Genomic DNA, 12,038 nt, shown 5'->3' with positions numbered 1-12,038 from the left:
CTTCTTGATCCTCCCAGCCCCCTAACCCAATCCCACCAACCCAACCACCACCCATCCCCATCCTGCCCACCCTAAAAGCCATTCCTCCCCACCACCCACACTGCCATAACCACCCCCTATGGACGACACCACCTTTGAGATCGCAGCACGTAGGTTTTCTCCTCTGCCACTGCGGGACAAGTGAGAAGACCATGTCTGGTCTGGAGGTGGTGGTGATCTTCCTAGGGCACCTTCGGCTGGCTTGAATCTATCAGCTTTGTCCTGAAATAAGGCCTAAGCAGAGGAAGGTTTGCAGGCATTAATCCTGTTAGTTTGTTTGCGTGAAGGAGATGAGGAAAGAGGAAACCTTTCCCTCCTATAAGTGCTGGTTTAATGGTATTATATCTTACAGAGGATGTCCTGTAAACGTTTCAGTCAGCTTTAGTTAATTGCCTAGTTTGTAAACACTAAACTGTTTCCATGCTTTCAGTCTACCTCTCTTTGCGAGCTATCAGTTCAGGCCCTCGTTGCACCAAATTTGAGGACTGCCCTTTTATACGGCTGTTGGAGACAAAAGCAAAACCATTTAAAATTCAGCCCGCAGAGTGCTGGGGCCAGATACAAGCAGGCTGCAGCCCAAAAAAACACCCCCAAGCCCTTCTCAGAGCTGGGAAAGGTGGTGGAGTCGGGGTGGGTTCAAAGGGCAGCAAGCCATAGCTGCAGGCACCGTGTTTGCTACCTGCTGAAACCCTAACATGCCTTTTCCTTCTTGAGGAAGGACTGGAAACAAGCAGCGTTGCTGGAATCCAGCACAGCGGTGGGGATAGGATTTGCCCCAAGGTCCTGTGGTGTAGAAACACTCAGAGGGATGTTTGATCTGGGCTGAGAGGGCTGAGCTGCGGGAGGGTTGGGAGGCTGCTCCTTTCTAGCTGACCTTTCCAGCTCCTGCCCGTGGCTCTGTCCCCGGGCATTCGCTGCTCCCCATGACCATGTCCATCTCTCCGCCAGCTTCCATCAACGAAGATGAACAGGGCATCATCCCGCGAGCCATGGCCGAGACCTTCAGGCTCATCGATGAGAATGACCTGATCGACTACACGGTCCGAGTGTCCTACCTGGAGGTGTACAAGGAGGAGTTTCGGGACTTGCTGCAGGTGGATACAGCCAGCAAAGACATCCAGATCCGGGAGGATGAAAAGGGGAATGTTGGTATGTGTGGCTGCGCACGGGCTCCCTCTTGTCTCCGTGCCTGAGGCCAGGGTTGGGTTATCTAACCCTGAAGGCAGAGCCAGGTCTTCTCCCTCCATCCCTCTGTCCCTCTCTCGCAGCAGATTGCAGGACTGGAAAGCCAGTCTGTGTGTGGCACGGTTCGGGTAGGGCGATGGCACCAGGCTGTGCAGAGGAGCTTTGTCCTTGGGCAGCCTGTCTTCTCCCAGCACAGCCCCGTTTGCCATTGCAGTGCTCTGCGGTGTGAAGGAGTCAGAGGTAGAAGGGCTGGACGAGGTGCTGAGCCTGCTGGAGATGGGGAACACGGCCAAGCACACAGGAGCTACCCACGTCAACAGGCAGTCGAGCCGCTCGCACACCATCTTCACGGTGACCATGGAACAGCGGCGTGGGGCCGGCCGTCTCCCCGTCCACCACCACCCCCCCTCTGTCCCCGCCTCGGGCCAGGTCCTGGTTTCCAAGTTTCACTTTGTGGACCTGGCGGGCTCAGAGCGAATTGTGAAGACGGGAAACACCGGGGAGAGGCTGAAGGAGAGTATCCAGATCAACAGTGGCCTCCTGGCCTTGGGCAATGTCATCAGTGCCTTGGGAGACCCTCGGAGGAAAAGCAGCCACATTCCCTACAGGGACTCCAAAATCACCAGGTACAGCTGGGAGGGGGACCCCCACGTCTCACAGGCTCTTGGCCCAGCAGGAGGGAGGTGATGCTTCTCCATGCCTTTCCCATGCCCAGCCTGCCAGGCTTTGGGGCAGAGTCCCCAGGCTCACCAAGAGGAGCTTGCAGGGCCAGTTGTCCCTTCTGCTGTCACACCAGGGCTCTCAAAGCAACTGCTTGATGGTACGGTGCCAGTTCACCCGCCATGCCTTGCAGCAGTTTACGGGTCTACCCTCTACGCAGGTCTTCATGCAGGGAAGCTTGGGCAGCAATGAGGCAGGACAGGAATGAGGGACTAGCTCATTGCAGCGCTGCAGAAGTTGAGGCTCACATAAGTCATGCTGCTGAAGTTGAGATGGGGTGTCACCATGGGTTATCTTGCCTCTCCTGCCTGGCAATGAGTAAGAAATGCTTCCAGTAGGCTTGTTTGATGGTCTGCAGTTAGCTTTTAGCTTGAGCAGGTGGCCTTAGGAATCTCCAACAGCTTCCCGTGCAGCACACGCCTAGAAGTGATTGCAGAGTCAGATTTCCATTCCTTCCAGAATGGAGTCAGGGAGCCCCCAGCCTCAGGAATTATTTGGATCGAAACTTGCCACAGTGCAAACTTATTCCTCAGCGTAACGATCCTGCTCACTTCACTAGTGCCAAACGGGCCACAGAGCAAGAATATCATTTTCCTTGGGCTTAACCTCTGAAAAGGGTTGGAAACCTGGTTCCTGCCTTATTTTGTATTTCAGCTGTTTTAATCACTGTGCTCTTCCCTAGGATCCTGAAAGACTCTCTGGGAGGGAATGCCCAGACCGTGATGATAGCCTGTGTCAGCCCATCCTCCTCTGACTTCGATGAGAGTCTCAACACACTGAATTATGCCAGCCGGGCTCAAAACATCCAGAACAAGGCCGTGGTGAACTGCCGCAAGGAGACGGAGCACGTTGAAGAGCTTCACCGCCAGATAAAGAACCTGCAGAAGGCTCTGGAACAGCGGCACCGCTCCGAGACCCGTATCATCAACCGCTCAGCCACCACCAAACGCTGCGTGCCAGACCCCACGGCTCGGCTGTTGGCTGAGTGTGCCCATTACCGGACCTGCACTGATGCTGCGTACCGGCTGCTGATGGAGCTGCAGGAGGACAGTAACCTGACGGTGGAGCAGATCCTGCGGGTTAAGGAGTGGCTGTGTGCCGTGGAGAGCGAGAGGAGCGAGCTGACCTCAGCCGGGCTGGATAGTGGCATCGAGAGCACCTCCACAGAAGACCAGAGCCCCGATGCACAAAGCTCAAATGTGGCAAAAGCCCAGGTAATGGTTGGGGTGTTCCAGCTCTGAGGTTGGGTTCATCTCATGGTGACTGAAGGCATGGGGGAAGGCTCAGAAGAGGGAGAGGAGGAGAAGCAACCTGGCCGAGAGGCTGTAGGGAGGCAGAATGACATGGTTCTTGGAGCAAGCAGGGAGAGGTTGGATTCAGCTGTGGCAGAGAGATTTCTTTCACAGGAAAAATCTGGGTCTGCAGAGCTGCTGTGCCCTGGCAGAGTCCAGCATGGGAAGGGAAGGGAAGGGAAGGGAAGGGAAGGGAAGGGAAGGGAAGGGAAGGGAAGGGAAGGGAAGGGAAGGGAAGGGAAGGGAAGGGAAGGGAAGGGAAGGGAAGGGAAGGGAAGGGAAGGGAAGGGAAGGGAAGGACAAAGGTGGATGCTGATCATGCCTGTCTTATATTTTGGAACAGGTGAACACCGAGAAGGGGTGTGAGTCCATCAAAGACGAGCAGGTGGCCAGACTGCAGAGGCAAGTGGAGCGCCTGGAGGAGGAGAACCGTGATTTCCTGGCTGCCCTGGAGGATGCCATGGAGCAGTATAAGCTGCAGGTATTTCTGGGCTCTGCTGTCTATGTAGGGACCTGCCCCACTTCTCCCCTTCCTCCCCAGCAGAGCACCGCCCAGCTTTCAGGTTCTTCTGCAGCAGGTCTGGGATCCACATGTACAAACCCACATTTTTTCTCATTGCCTCCTAGAGCGACAAGCTGCAGGAGCAGCAGGATAAGATCTCAGAGCTGCACGTGCGCTTGGAGATGGCAATGCCAAACCTGTGTGTGCCAGAACTGCTGGAAAACCTTCACCTGGTGACTGCCAGCCAGAGACCTCACACGGCCCCACTGGATGCTGCCCCGTCCCATGGCCTCAGCGGGGTTCCCTTGAGGCTCCTTCCTGCTGAGCAGAGTGGCAGAGCCCTTTGCAGGAAGGTGAGGGTGCAAGTCTGTCCCATTGAGGAGCTGCTGCCTTTTCACTCGGATGCTCTCCACTGGGTGAACTGGTTTTTCCCACCATTGAACATGAACCTGGTCAGAGGTGCAGTCCAGAGGACTGCACTTAATGTCCACATCCAAAGAAATTCATAACTCTGGCAAAACCAGCCCAGCTTCAAAACTAAGGCTTTGGCTTTGATGTTATGGGCAGGTCCCAGACTGGCTCAGCTTCTGAGCAGCAGAAGGCAGGAGGGCAGGCAGCCAGGTCTAGCAAACATGCTCAACTCCATTTTGTTGCTTTTTCTGTTGTCCTGCAGTGACACCCAGCTGAGAGCTGCTTTTCCTAACGTTGGCTCTCACACAGCATGTTTCCTCTCTTTCCATTTCTCTGCCCCTGCAGTTTGACAGCAACCCCTCCTTCCAGGAGGAGGACCCGGCAGGCTGTCACCTGAACCACACGCAGCACCCAACTGGCAATCCAGAGGTCAGAGCCACGGTGTCCAGGAGGGAGCTCAACCAGGACTCGGAGAAGCCGACAGAGCTGTCCTCGGGAGAGGAGGAGGAAGAGTGGGAACAGAAGCGGTCCCTGTCCCAGCGCCGGTGAGTTGAGGCTGTCCCAGCACCATGGAGCACCCCAATAGGTGGGTGACCTGGCTGTCCCACCTCTGCATCTCAGCTCTCATGTAGGATGTAGAAGCGAACACTGCCTCTGGGGTCAGAATCTGCTGAGACAGCTGCCTGCTCACTGGGGAGCTAATTCCCATCTTTCCTGACCATAGCTACTGTTTCTATCTCCTTCTGAAGCCTGTGGAACATGAGGGCCCTTGGCTGGGAACAGCTCTGGCAGTGCCCAGACCCAACTGATTAATTTGTGGCTTCTTCTAGAAACGGGATCCAAAACTGGAGCAAGAAAGAGATTTGCAAGTTGAGTGAGGAGCCCAACGGAGGCAATGCCCCATCAATTCAGGAGGAGCAGCTGGAGCTGTTAAGAGGCAAGTAGCAACCATAGGTTGTTGGACAATCTTCCTAGGGCTGGTGGTGCTTCACGGGTGTTGTTGATAGGAAGGGAATGTGTCCCACCTGGGTGAGCCCAGAGGACAGAAATGGGGCACAAAAATGGGGCAGGTGACCAGTCTATCTGCTTTTGTTAAGGAGAAACTTGAATTGCTGGGGTCTGGCAAGAGCTGCCTGTTTTGGTGAAAGCTGCAGGTGACTCTGGGTTATGCTGTGCCAGTTCTTGGCTACAGATCTGAGGTTGGATTGTCCTTCTATCAGCCAGCTGCTAAGACAGGACATTCCTTACCCAGGAATTTGTGTTGCAGGGGTCTGCAGGAAGCATGAGCCGCTGCTCGGTCCCAGGGAGCGCTTGCCAGGGAAGGACTCGGAGTGGAGGCTGGTGCAAGCACAGCAGAAGATCCGAGAGCTGGCGATCAACATCCGTATGAAGGAGGAGCTGATCACGGAGCTCATTAAGACAGGTACAGAGCTGCTGGTGGGAACATGCATCCATTCCCTATGGAATCTCCTCCTAGTCGGAATGTTTGGTCTCTACTTACATCCTCACCTTCCCTCCCAGTGTTATCTTTGCCCAGTCCCTTGCCCTGCAGGCAGCAGAGCACTGTTTCTCCATCCCTCCAGCTGAGTGAGACCCTTCCCAGTGGTTTCTCCCCAGATCCTTCCCCAGAGTAGCCGAGGGCAAGGGAGCATTCGGTCGCTGTAGCCAAAAATACTTGAGGAAGAGAGAGGAGAGGCCTGTCCCTTGGCAGGGTATCGCCTGCGAGGGAAGGGGACCAGGAGGTCACAGCAGAGGTGGGGGGTGGTGTGTTGCAGGCAAGGACGCGCAGGCTCTGAACAGGCAGTACTGCCAGAAGATCAGCGAGCTGGAGCAGGAGGCAGAGCAGGTGCGGGCAGAGCTGAGCGACAGCCAGAAGCAGCTCCAAGAGCTGGAGGGCAAAGAGCTGTGGGACCCCGGGGAGAAGCGCAAGCTGCAGGAGTACCGCACACGCGTGGCAGCCGCACAGAGCAAGGCACGGGTGAGTGGGAAGGGCTCTACCCGCCCGGGGAGGTGGGCAGGGGCAGAGTTGGGGGCATCTCTGCAAAGGGCACAGGGGAGGCACCGAGTCCAAGGGCCGCTTTCACCCTCGGGCAGGTTCTGTGCAAGAAGAAGCAGGCGACGGAGAGGCTGGTGTCGCTGTCGGCCCAGAGCGAGAAGCGAGTGCAGGAGCTGGAGAGGAACATTCAGCTGATGCGGCGGCAGCAGGGCCAGCTGCAGCGGCGGCTGCGAGAGGAGAGCGAGCAGAAACGGCGGCTGGAGACAGAGGTCAATAAGCGGCAGCACCAAGTCAAGGTAGGAACGAACGGGCAGGTGCTACTGCGGTATTTGTGAGGAAGATGATGGGTGGGCTCTGCAAGCTGCTGGGCAGGCTAGGGTAGCTCTGGTGGGGTCTGTGATTGTCTTGGAGAGCATGGGGACAAAGAGGATTTTTTTTAAGAGTATCCAGAGAGGTAGCAGAGAACATAACCTGTCCCTCAGCCCCTGGCTCTAGGGCAAACAGGCTCTCGAGGCTCACAGCTGCTCCTTCCCGTACAGGAACTGGAACTGAAGCATGAGCAGCACCAGAAAATCCTGCGCATCAAAACAGAGGAAATTGCAGCTTTCCAGAGGAAGCGGCGGAGCGGCAGCAATGGCTCCGTGATCAGCCTGGAGCAGCAGCAGGTAGAGGCAGAGCGAGCCTGCTGCCTCCGTCCTGCTCCAAGGGGACTGCCGGAGCATATGGCTGGGTGACGGGAGAGGCCTGGAAGCAGGGGCTTTAGCTTGAGATGGGACATAGCCCATCCTGCCCTTGAGGAGTTCAGTCCACAATGTCATTTGTTTCTAGTCCACAATGTCATTTGTTTCTAGTAGCAGAGGACTTAGGTCTTTTCTTACCCCCAGGACCAGGATTCTCTTCTAAATCCTAGCATTGGTAAAGAAGTTGTGAAATTTTGTCTGTCAGGAGAAGAGTGGAGGGAGATGTAGCCCCCAAGGACTCTGGCAGCTGGGTATTTAGTTCAGCTCTGCCTCTCAGAGCAGCTGGAAGGGTAAAACGAGTGAAGGCTGGGCCACAGGGGTTAGCAGAGATGGACTCAAGGCTCTCTCTCTGATCTCAAGCCCATTGCTCTTTAGCAGTCCTGGGCATTGCTGCTGCTCTTTGCACATACACACATGCCCTTTGCCTCTCCTTCCATCAGAAAATTGAGGAACAGAAGAAGTGGCTGGATATGGAGATGGATAAAGTTCTCGAGCAGCGCCGGGCCCTGGATGAGCTGGAAGATGAGCTGCGGAAGCGGGAAGCTATTGTGGCCAAAAAGGAAGCCCTGCTGCAGGAGAAGAATGGCCTGGAGAGCAAACGACTGCGCTCCAGCCAGGTAGGACAAGAGCCTGTCACTTCAGCCCCTTGCTTGATTTCCAGCAGAGGTGGGAGGCTGGAAGAGCTGGGTGCCATCCTGGGTCTGGCAGGGGGCTGCAGATCAGGATGAGGTGGTGTTGGGAGGAGAGCTGCCTTGCACTGTGCCTCTGAGATAGTTGGTTTGAGAGCCCTTGGCTTAGGGGTGTGTGCGTGGTCACTTGACTGAGTAGAAAGGGGCCGGGGGGCTGATTTGCCTTTAGAGCAGATCCCTTTGAGCATCTTGTGCTGCAGGCCCTGACAGATGACATAGTGCGTGTGTCCAGCCGCCTGGAGCACTTGGAGAAGGAGCTGACTGAGAAGAACGGGCAGCTGCGTCACGGCAGCGCCCATGACCAGCAGCAGATCCGCCAGGAGATCAACAGCCTGCGCCAGGAGAAGGACCAGCTGCTCAAACAGAGGTTGGATCTCGACAATAAGCTGCGTCAGGGCACCCTGCTGTCCCCAGAGGTACCTCTTCTTGGGCTGGGCCGCTCTACTTACAAGGGCATGAGGTAGTAAGAGAGAAGTACCTGGAAGGAGGTTGTAGTGAGCTGGGTGTTGGTCTCTTCCAAGTAAGAAGTGATGGGACAAGAGGAAATGACCTCAAGTTGCCCCAAGGAAGGTTTAGATTGGATACTAGGAAAAATTTCTTCATGGAGGGGGTTGTCAGGCATTGGAACAGGCTGTCCAGGGAAGTGGTGGGGTCACCATTGCTGGAGATATTTAAAAGACATACAGATGTAGTCTTAGGGACATGGTTTAGTGGGGGATGTCGCAGTGTTAGGTTTACAGCTGGACTCTATGATCTTAAAGGTCCTTTCCAACCTAAATGATTCTATGATTTTAAGTACAGACCTGAGCATGGGGTCAACAGCAGATGCTCCCCGACATCTCTAAACTGGGCATATCCCAACTTCTTGCCAGCACTGCTGAGGTGACGAGGGAGGTTGGGGCAGGGTGAGACAGAGCAAACCCTTTGCTCCCCAGTAACCACAGCTGTACCCCGGCAGGAAGAACGGATCTTGTTCCAGCTGGATGAGGCAATTGAGGCTCTGGATGCAGCCATTGAGTACAAGAATGAGTCCATCACATGCAGGCAACGAGTCCTGCGGGCGTCAGCCAGCCTCTTGTCCCAGTGCGAGATGAACCTCATGGCCAAACTCAGCTACCTTTCCTCCTCTGAGACCCGAGCTCTGCTCTGCAAGTACTTTGACAAGGTAGGAGGCAACTGCCCTCTGTGCTGGTGGGAGCTGTAGTACCTGACCAAACTCTTGTTTTCCTCAGTTTCAAGTTTCAAGCTTTCTGCCTGCCTCCTACTGTACTTTTACCCTGTAAAGTCAGGCCACAAAGCCACAGGGCCATGATCCCTGCCTGTCCCAACACCTAGGAGAAGGGCTTAACTGGTCATAGGATGCACAAATCCCTGCAGTGGCTCTGCCATATCAGTGCTCTTCCCTCTGTGAGGCAGCTGGGACACCCCAGAATTACTAACCTTCATATGCTGTACCAAAATACTAACTTGATGAGGCTTGGTGGGGCACGAAATCTTCCCAAGCTCTGAAGGAGCTGAGATGTTCCTTGGTTTTGGGCCCTGGCTAGGTGGTGACGCTGCGAGAGGATCAGCACAGGCAGCACATTGCCTTCTCGGAGCTGGAGATGCAGCTGGAAGAGCAGCAGCAGCTAGTGTACTGGCTGGAGGCAGCTGTGGAGCGCCAGCGCCTGGAGATGGACCGTCAGCTCACCCTGCAGCAGAAGGAGCACGAGCAGAACATGCAGCTACTGCTCCAGCAGAGCCGTGGTAACCTTACCCAGCTCCTGAGACAGGCAGTAGTGGCACTGCTTTGTCGCTCGTAGGGCTCTCAGCTTGAAATGGCCTCGTTTTACCTCGTAGAGCACATGGATGAGGGGCTGGCCAGCAGCAAGCTGCAATACGAAATGAGGATTCAGGCGCTGGAGAAGGAGCTGAGCCGTTACATGCGGGCAAACCAGGAGCTCAACCAGAGGCTGAGTAACATGAACCTCCATCCTGGGCAGACCAGAGGTGAGAGGAAACCCAGGCTGGGGCTTTGCTGTCCCTACCGAGTTAAAAAGGGAATTTAAATGCCTTTCCCTGGCAGTGAGAGCTCAGAGCAGTCAGGAGCAGTGCGGGGTCATTGCTGGTCATTGCTGGCCTTTAGCAAGCGCTCTACAGGCACTGATTTTGATGAGAAAAAGTAGAGATCCTGATACTCATCTCTCTGTACCCCCAATCTTTCCCTGCAGGGATGGAGAGAAGCCTTCATGGGGCCGGGGACAGAGCTCCCCCTGCGCTGGGGACCTGCGAGGAATCCAGCCTTGGGGAACAGCCCCTGCCTCTGGCCGTCGCTGAAGAAAGCCATTGGGTCAGGGATGAGAGCAGGGACCTGGTGCACGCCCCGTTGCCATCGACGTGGCGGCGTTCCTCCCTGCCCAGCGACAGCCCCGGGGACCTTCGGCAGCGGGATGTCGAGCACTTGCTGAGAGCGGGGCAGCCCCACGAGGTGCACCCGCCTCGGGCCCTCGCTCCTGCCTGCAAGCCCCGCCGGGAGCTGCGCAGAGCCAGCCCGAACGTCACCCCAGTGCCTTATCACCCAGCAATGATAGACGTGAGGAAAAACCCGCTCTAGACACAGGCTTAACGCTTACCTGGCACAGGGCGGGGAGGAGCAGATACTGCTGATGTGAGCTTAAGAGCCTTCCTCCATTTCAGAGACCTTAAAAGAAAAAAAAAACGTGACTTTTCATCATAGGGGAAGTAAGCGTGTAAGGTGTGGGACCACCAGCCTACGTTCTCCACATTGCTGCCAGTCCAGACAGGGCTGACTGCACGCCTTTCCTCCCGCCCCCTCAAGCGCCTTAAAACACTGGGAAGTGGGAGATGCCTTTAACGCTAAAGAAAACCCAACTTGTTTACAGTTTGGAAACCTCTGCCACGGGGCTTGCTCAGCCCTAGCAGCCTCAGAGGGAGACACTGCAGTCCTGCAGAACTTGTACATAGATATTTTTTTTTTGTAGTAACTTCGGGCTTTTTTTACATTTCTACTGTAACTTTTATAATAAAGCAGAGTGAGTTTTATGAAGCAGTCATTTGTCAGAGGCTCCAGTCACTTACTCTGGGTCTGTAGGAAAGAAGTTCTATTTAAACCTCACTGCATGGGAACTCAGCTGCTGTCACCATATTGCCTTAATGTTTAAATATCTGCTTTGTAAGGGCTTCCTGCACCGAGTTGCCGCAGGAAAAGCATCTCCAGACAGCAGCAGAATTGTCTGAAGCTTCCAGGATAAAAGCAACCCTGGTTCAGTGCCATTTTCTGCTCTAGCCTATAAGCTGCCTTAAGCAGCATTTTCGTACTCTTGGGAAAAATTCCAGCCTGGATGTAAGGGAGATTAAATACAGACCGGCAACTTCACACTGACACCATCAAGGGTGAATGGGGAAGGGGGATGCAAGTTTAACTCTGACGGAGCAAGAAATGAAAGCACAGGTACTTGCTTTAATAAGGGCAAGGGGGGAAAACAGCAGCTTGGCTGCCTGGCCCCAAAAAGCAAACCACTGCTTCAGCCTGAAATCACAAGGAGCACAGCTACCACAGCCACCAGCTGAGGAGCAGCATACACCAAGTCAAAAGCCAGCATCTGAAGAAGGAACCACCTTACGATCTTCCTCCTACATACTTGATCTTGCCTGTAGGGGTATGGCTTCGAGGGTGGACGTTATTGGGGGCGCTCGGTGTGGCTGAGCTGCACGAGATGTAAGTTCAGAGCCTTTGCTGAAAACAAAGATCTTCAGTAAAGAAAAGAATCCATCCTACTTGAAAGTAAGTAGTAGTCTTGGAGTTCCATGCTTGTGTATCAGTCCACATCCTTGAAGCAGGTGCATCTCTCCCACAAGCAAAACAATCACTGATAAGCACACCATGAAACAGCCAGCTTTTCTGCAACAAACAGTGCTTCCAGGAAACAAGTTCTGTTCAATACCATCTACCCCTCAAAGCCTTAAAGCCACATAACAAACTTCCGCCATGCCAAACCAGGTGCCATGCCTGGTTTCAGGATGACCTCGCAACTGTCTTCATAGCTCCCTGCTTCCTGTGCATTCACTAGACACAGTGGGGTGACTTCCCTGATATCCTGCCATGCACAGATGACTACCCTAAGGGAAAAAACAGCCCTTCCAAGACAACGCACAATTTTAGCCCCTTGTAGGCTACATCTCAGGCACTGAATCATAGCTCCTGCTGTCTTCGTGGGGTGGGAATGCAAGCATGTGTCACAGATAATTAGTCACTATTTAATCAGTAGTCTTCAAACTGTTATCTCCAATTATTCCATCCAAGTTGTACCTCTCAAGGAAGATGCCTCAGCCAGCCCACCAGAAAGGACAATGAAGTTACTCCATCAGCACGTGCTTAACCAGCGGTGGGCAGGAGATTTGGGATCTACGAAGAGGGAGAATCAAACTCCTCTCCTTCCCTGTTCCCAGCTAAATTCTTTCCCC

At 54.5% G+C, this 12,038-nt stretch overlaps 1 protein-coding gene across 1 annotated transcript in view; it reads left to right on the top strand.

Moving 5' to 3' along the window:
- The window catches only part of KIF7 (kinesin family member 7), an 11,394-nt gene extending 772 nt beyond the window's left edge, over positions 1-10,622 (top strand). Inside the window, exons 2-18 of the mRNA XM_074155747.1 lie at positions 988-1,188; positions 1,439-1,850; positions 2,627-3,158; positions 3,580-3,717; positions 3,864-4,103; positions 4,495-4,694; positions 4,980-5,086; positions 5,417-5,572; positions 5,925-6,127; positions 6,244-6,441; positions 6,685-6,810; positions 7,326-7,502; positions 7,775-7,990; positions 8,533-8,739; positions 9,122-9,320; positions 9,414-9,563; positions 9,785-10,622. Coding sequence (XP_074011848.1) covers positions 988-1,188; positions 1,439-1,850; positions 2,627-3,158; positions 3,580-3,717; positions 3,864-4,103; positions 4,495-4,694; positions 4,980-5,086; positions 5,417-5,572; positions 5,925-6,127; positions 6,244-6,441; positions 6,685-6,810; positions 7,326-7,502; positions 7,775-7,990; positions 8,533-8,739; positions 9,122-9,320; positions 9,414-9,563; positions 9,785-10,167 — 3,845 coding nt within the window. The 3' untranslated portion in view covers positions 10,168-10,622. The remainder of the gene's footprint in view (positions 1-987; positions 1,189-1,438; positions 1,851-2,626; positions 3,159-3,579; positions 3,718-3,863; positions 4,104-4,494; positions 4,695-4,979; positions 5,087-5,416; positions 5,573-5,924; positions 6,128-6,243; positions 6,442-6,684; positions 6,811-7,325; positions 7,503-7,774; positions 7,991-8,532; positions 8,740-9,121; positions 9,321-9,413; positions 9,564-9,784) is intronic.
- The last annotated feature ends 1,416 nt before the right edge of the window (positions 10,623-12,038 follow it).

This window comes from Numenius arquata, chromosome 11 (assembly GCF_964106895.1).
Source record: "Numenius arquata chromosome 11, bNumArq3.hap1.1, whole genome shotgun sequence".
Lineage (NCBI taxonomy): Eukaryota > Metazoa > Chordata > Aves > Charadriiformes > Scolopacidae > Numenius > Numenius arquata.
This window is presented reverse-complemented; position numbering and strand designations above follow the sequence as displayed.